This window comes from Macrobrachium nipponense, chromosome 5, assembly GCF_015104395.2.
Source record: "Macrobrachium nipponense isolate FS-2020 chromosome 5, ASM1510439v2, whole genome shotgun sequence".
In the NCBI taxonomy this organism is placed as follows: domain Eukaryota; kingdom Metazoa; phylum Arthropoda; class Malacostraca; order Decapoda; family Palaemonidae; genus Macrobrachium; species Macrobrachium nipponense.
Genome location: NC_061107.1, coordinates 29,401,208 through 29,407,500, shown reverse-complemented (window position 1 = coordinate 29,407,500; position 6,293 = coordinate 29,401,208). Strand labels below are relative to the sequence as shown.

The window sequence follows — 6,293 nt, the reverse complement described above, 5'->3', positions numbered from 1 at the left end:
AGCGAGAGGCTTTTCTCGCGAAGTGGCAAGCGCGATCGCGAGAGCTCGCAGAACCTCCACTACGAAAGTATACCAGTCGAAGTGGGAGGTCTTTAGAAGGTGGTGTAGAGCCAAGAAGTTGTCCTCCTCCTCTACCTCTATAGCGGAAATTGCTGATTTCTTGCTATTCCTGAGAGTAAAATCTCATCTAGCCGTATCCACAATAAAGGGATACAGAAGTATGCTCTCGGCTGTATTCAGGAACAGAGGGTTAGATCTGGCAAATAAACAAAGATCTCCACGATCTCATAAGATCTTTTGAGACTTCAAAGTCTAAGGAACCAGTACCTCCGAACTGGAACTTGGACGTAGTCCTCAAATTATCTGTCTTCGGATAGATTCGAGCCTCCGCATCTGGCATCATTTAGGGACATAACTAGAAAATGCCTATTCCTTTTTATCATTAGCGACAGCAAAAAGGATTAGTGAGTTACAAGCTCTGCAGGATTAAAGTAGGATTCAAGGGAGACTCGGCTATTTGCTCGTTTAAGACCCTGTTTTTAGCGAAAAACGAGAATCCACGAATCCCTGGCCTAGGTCATTCGAAGTCAAAGGAATGTCGAGTCTCGTAGGCAGAGAAGCAGAGAGGTCTCTATGCCCTGTTAGAGCTCTGAAGTTCTATCTTCAGAGGAAGCGTCAGTTGGGAGGCTCTAGACAAGGTCTTTGGTGCGCGGTAAAACAAAAAAGACCCCACAAAGACTAATGTCCAAGAATGCTCTAGCGTTCTTTGTAAGAAACGTCATTACGGACGCTCATAAGGTCTGTCCTGACGAACAATTGCAACTACTGATAGTAAAAAGCTCATGAAGTAAGAGCGGTTGCGACGTCTCTCGCGTTTATAAGAATATGTCGCTTAAAACATTATAGATACGACATATTGGAGATGCAACTCAGTATTTGCATCTCATTACTTGAAAGACGTGCGTGTGACGTATGAGAAGTGCTTTTCTCTAGGTCCTATCGTATCGGCAGATACGGTTCTGGGTACGGGAGCTGACACCAATCCTTAAATGTATATTACTTTCTTCTTTTTGGATATGATCGATCTCTTCGAAACAATGGAGGATTCAGGCTCGCACGGGCGGCCGTTCTATGTGTTCATAAGAGAATTCTCGTCATATCCAATTAGTTGAGTATAATTTTTTTTTGAAAAATTATGTATGTGTGCGAAGTGGTTTTTGAGTTACGGTTGTTGTGACGAGTTCGGGGGATAACTCGTAACAATCCTTAGTTCTAACACATGGTTAGGATCAGGTGGTCGGGAATTGGTTGTGTGCTCCTTCATAAGGTGTATTGTCATATAAGTGGGGATCAGCACCCATTGACAAAGTCCTTTTAGGCTCTGCTGAGTAAGTGGGTAAGACCCCATCGGCAGACCCACAAGAACTCTTGGCCATAGATCACATATCTCGCTAAAGTTTCTTGAGGTGATGCAGACTACTGGGCAAAACACCACCAAGTCTACCCCACCTATCAGGTAGGAACCAAGGTTTTATTTATACCTACAACATATGTTGTTTACCTGTCATTCCATGATATAGTAGCTGTCTCTTACCCTCCACCGAAAGGGTGCAATCAGCTATGTATATATCTGACAGGTAAGTTGATTGTATAAAATGATATTGTTATGTTACAATAAAGTTTCATACATACTTACCTGGCAGATATATACAATTAAAGGCCCACCCAGCCTCCCCGCAGGAGACAGGTGGAAGAGAGAAAATATGATAGAAAAACAAAAGGGATGGTTCCTAGTCCTGCCACCCAGGGCAGGCCGGTAGATCACCTGACCTACCTGTAGCGAGTGGCGCGAAATTTGAATTTCTGTCGGGGACGACGGAGTCTTAGCTATGTATATATCTGCCAGGTAAGTATGTATGAAACTTTCTTTATTGTAAACATCAATATCATCATGTGCTCTATCACAGTCCTCCAATTTGACTGGGTGGTATTTTATAGTGTGGGGTTCTGGTTGCATCCTGCCTCCTTAGGAGTCCATCACTTTTCTTACTATGTGTGCCGTTTCTAGGATCACACACTTCTGCATGAGTCCTGGAGCTACTTCAGCCTCTAGTTTTTCTAGATTCCTTTCAGGGATCTTGGGATCGTGCCTAATGCTCCTATTATTATTATTATTATTATTATTATTATTATTATTATTTTATTATTATTATTGTTATTATTGTTATTATTGTTTATTATTATTATATTATTATTATTATTATTATTTTGAAATGAAGTTAAAAACATACAGCACAAGTATTATAAAAAATCTCGAGTCTCAGTAGAGAGAGAGAGAGAGAGAGAGAGAGAGAGAGAGAGAGAGAGAGAGTCTCATGAGCACTTGGTGGCAACAACACAACAGCTCCTCCCCCTCCTGTCACATAACTTGATATATCTGACAGTTTTAGTACCTGGAGTTAGAGAAAGAAGACTGGGATTTCCTTCATTATTCCATAATTTTTTAAATTAATAAACTAAAATCTTACTAATTCACTATGGTATTTTCTTTAATGAATTGATATTATTGCAGTATAAATTAATATTAATATTTGAAAATAGTAAATAATTTATTTATCATACAAAAAAACATACATCTTTGTAGGAGAGAGAGAGAGAGAGAGAGAGAGAGAGAGAGAGAGAGAGAGAGAGAGAGAGAGAGAGAGAGAGAGAGAGAGAGAGAGAGAGAGAATTATTATTTTTATTATGTGATATAATTTAAACTTATTAAACTTACTAATACAGTATTAATCAAAATTAATATTTGAAAATTAGTAAATCATTTTTGTATCATAAAAATGTATTTAGTCATGAAAATAAACATCAAAATACACTAATTAGTGATTATTTTCGTCAGAAAATCCCGCGAATTGGTGAATACCCCGCAAATAAATGGGTAGATATGGCCCAGATTAAAATCTGCGAATCAGTGAGTCCGCGAATCTGGAGAACGCGAATATGGGGGGCCCACTGTACCTCGAAGACTGTGGAGAGTGAAGGCCATGATGAACTGGAACACATACATGCACTGCATGCAAGGGTGAGACACATTCATGCTAGGAAGACAGTGAAACGCTCCTCTCATTCCCAGAAGACGAAGCAAAGAAGTGTTGAATTCTCCAATGTCTGATCCAGGAACAAGGGGGAGGAGAAGGAAATGGCAGAGGGGAAGGAGCCCTCCTCCTACTACACTTCTTGCTAGAAAGTACAGGATACCTCTCGCAAAAAACAGCGTAAGGACTATCAATCATCGCTTGAAGGAACATCTCCGATGGCTCAGCGACTGCGATGGCATCATAGAGAAGATGGTAATGACGTAATGGCAACAGTTGGTGAAAGAGACGACGCTGCAGCCGATGACAGGCTGAGAGGATGCTGGGAGAGACGTCACAGAAATTGAGATGGTAGCGCAAGTCGATGGCCTCACTGGCAGCGAAAAAAGAGGTGACCCAGTAAGCATCATAGTTGTTATTGGAGACCTGGAGGAGGGATGACTGCCAAGGGGACTGGAGGAGGATGGTGAGCAGACATGAATGTGACAAAAGGCCATTTAAGGAGGGAGAACCCTGTATGCCTAGGGACACCCAAACAGCCGCTATCTTATGCGATTTCATATCTGAAACAAAAGAAGATGAAGTAGCCTCTCTCTTCCCGGATGGGAGATTACCTCCCTCGAGAGAGGAGCCCACGTTATACACAAAATCATCCTGTGCAATTCCCAGTATCTCCAAAGACGAATCAGTGGAAGAAAAGGAAGGGTGTCGGAAGTAGCAGAGAGAAAATTTCTGAAAGAAGGGGATGCCAAACTGTCTATTTGGGGAGGTGAGAAACCTTCCCAAGAAGGACAAGTATACTCTGTTTTTTTCCATCTGTCCATCCGCCTGTGGTGTTTGCACATGGTAACACTGCGTCCCGGGCTTTAAATAGGTACGCTATGTGTAAGTTTTAGGTAAATAAAAGGATATCTGGGTGTACATTTGCAACTGAAAAGTATTTTAATAATTTACTGTATGCGAATTACACCGTTAATATTTGAAATAGGATATTATTTAAAGCCCGGGACGCAGTGTTACCATGCGCAATCACCACAGGCGGATGGACAGATGGAAAAAAACAGAGTATAGGTACTGTATAGTGCTCCCTCTTTCTTTACTGCAAGTGGTATGGGGGCCAGTAATATGCCAAAAACCTCGAACATGGAAATCCTGGAATGCCAGGACAGATGCTTTGATGGGTCCTAGAACCCTTGGTGGAATCCGTGATAACTCTCTCTCTCTCTCTCTCTCTCTCTCTCTCTCTCTCTCTCTCTCTCTCTCTCTAAATAGATAAATAAGTAAATAAATAAATAAATAAATTAAATGAATCAATCAATCAATCAATCAATCATGGGCTAACAAAGAAACCAGCTTGGGAAGGAGAGTGCAAAAGCGAGACTACTTCCCAAGGAGGTCGAAGAAAGACTGACGCATCACGAGGTATCAAACCCAGTTAGTGACCACCTGCCACTTCGTATATGCATGAGTTGCCAGCGAGAACTACTTCCCAAGGAGGTCGAAGAAAGACTGACGCATCACGAGGTATCAAACCCAGTTAGTGACCACCTGCCACTTCGTTTATGCATGAGTTGCCAGATGCCACAGATTCCTTGCTTTACAATCTTTGATTGTTTTAACCAGTTTTTAGCTGGTGCTAGAAGATTATCCTATTGTTAAGACCAAAGGTTTGTTAGTTATGAAAATTACAAATTGATTAAAAATTTGTTATTTTGTGATAATATGATTAAAAAACCAGGTATAAGCATTTTTTAGTGAGTTTTCCTTGAGTTTGAACTAACAAAATAGGCAGTTTTAAGCATTTCTATACAGATTCTAGCTATTTGCAGTGGGTGGTCTAGAACACTTCCCCGTGAATACGGTTGGTCCACTGTACCTCACTTTCTCTCTCTAGCCTCTATACAAATGCACCATTATTCTTTCAAGTCCAAGAAAGAAAATTTACTTTTCAATACATAATGTAAGCTAAAAAAAAAGTGATGGGCAGATATGTGTTCAGCATTTATTTTGTAGTTAAGACCATTGTTTTATAATAAGAAAGTTTGTGCTTTTATGTTAGCTAATAAGAAAGCTAGAAAATTGCATAAAGTTTTATGTAATTTTCTAGAATCTGTGTATCTTAATTGAAAATTGTATATGTTTTAAGAGAAAGATCTTTAGGCAACCAATAATAAAATTGTGACCATTCAGTTTTCCCAACTCAGTTCTTCACATTATTTTTACAGTATTTTGAGTGAATATTAGATGTGCTCAGTTTTACAAAATTTCTTTCAAGTTAGCCTTGGAGGGGTAAATTATGCTGTTGGTGATTTCTCTCTCTCTCTCTCTCTCTCTCTCTCTTCTCTCCTCTCTCTTCACTCTCTCTCTCCTCTCTCTCTCTCTCTCTCTCCTTTTAGTAAACCACTTTTTTAAGTGTTTCTGAATAAAACTTTAATAATTATTTTGTAATTTACCAATGCATTTCTATATATTATAAGCCTTCCCCCTGATTGCAAATCTTGAAGTGTGATGAAAGCATATTGTCTTGGCACATCAATACATAGTTACTTTGCCAACTAGGAATTAAATTCACCAGCAGCCTATATTTAATTTACTGTCAAAAAATGTAAGATACACTACAAAATTGTTGGCTGCAAATGAAAATTCTTAGATTTCATTTGTTTCATTACTCTATGTATATTGAGTGATGAATATTGTTGTACACATACTTATAATGTATTTACTGACTTATTTTCATGTCCAGCTTGCGAGTGAATTTAGATGTTGGGAAAACTTTTTACTCATGGGTTATTCAACGAGATCAAGAGATGCCTGGAACTGTTGTAAGATCGACCACCATTCCTGAAGAACTTGGACGTATTAATTACCTATTAACAGACAAGACAGGAACTCTCACCCAGAATGAAATGGTATTCAAGATTCTTCACCTGGGTACTGTAGCCTATGGTACGGACACATTTGATGAGGTAAGGTGTTTTACCTGTCATAGCCCAAACCTTTCAGATTTGTATAATTGACATCTTAATTAACCTAGTGAAATGTGTCTGTTAAGTTGGTCCTTTTGCTTGACTTTTTACAAAAGGTTACTTTTTAAGAAAGATTTTGCCACTTTACATTTTTATATTATCAGTCAAATAGAATTGTTTTTGAATGACAGTAATACATTGAAGATTTTAGAAATGTAGATTTGGTCAATATTTA

The 6,293-nt window shown here is 39.1% G+C and overlaps 1 protein-coding gene across 1 annotated transcript in view; it reads left to right on the top strand.

Moving 5' to 3' along the window:
- LOC135215743 (probable phospholipid-transporting ATPase IIB) overlaps positions 1–6,293 on the top strand; it is a gene marked incomplete at its 5' end in the record, with an annotated part of 221,213 nt that overhangs the window by 128,817 nt on the left and 86,103 nt on the right. Inside the window, one exon of the mRNA XM_064250698.1 lies at positions 5,836–6,058. Within this exon, the coding sequence (XP_064106768.1) occupies positions 5,836–6,058 (223 nt within the window). The remainder of the gene's footprint in view (positions 1–5,835; positions 6,059–6,293) is intronic.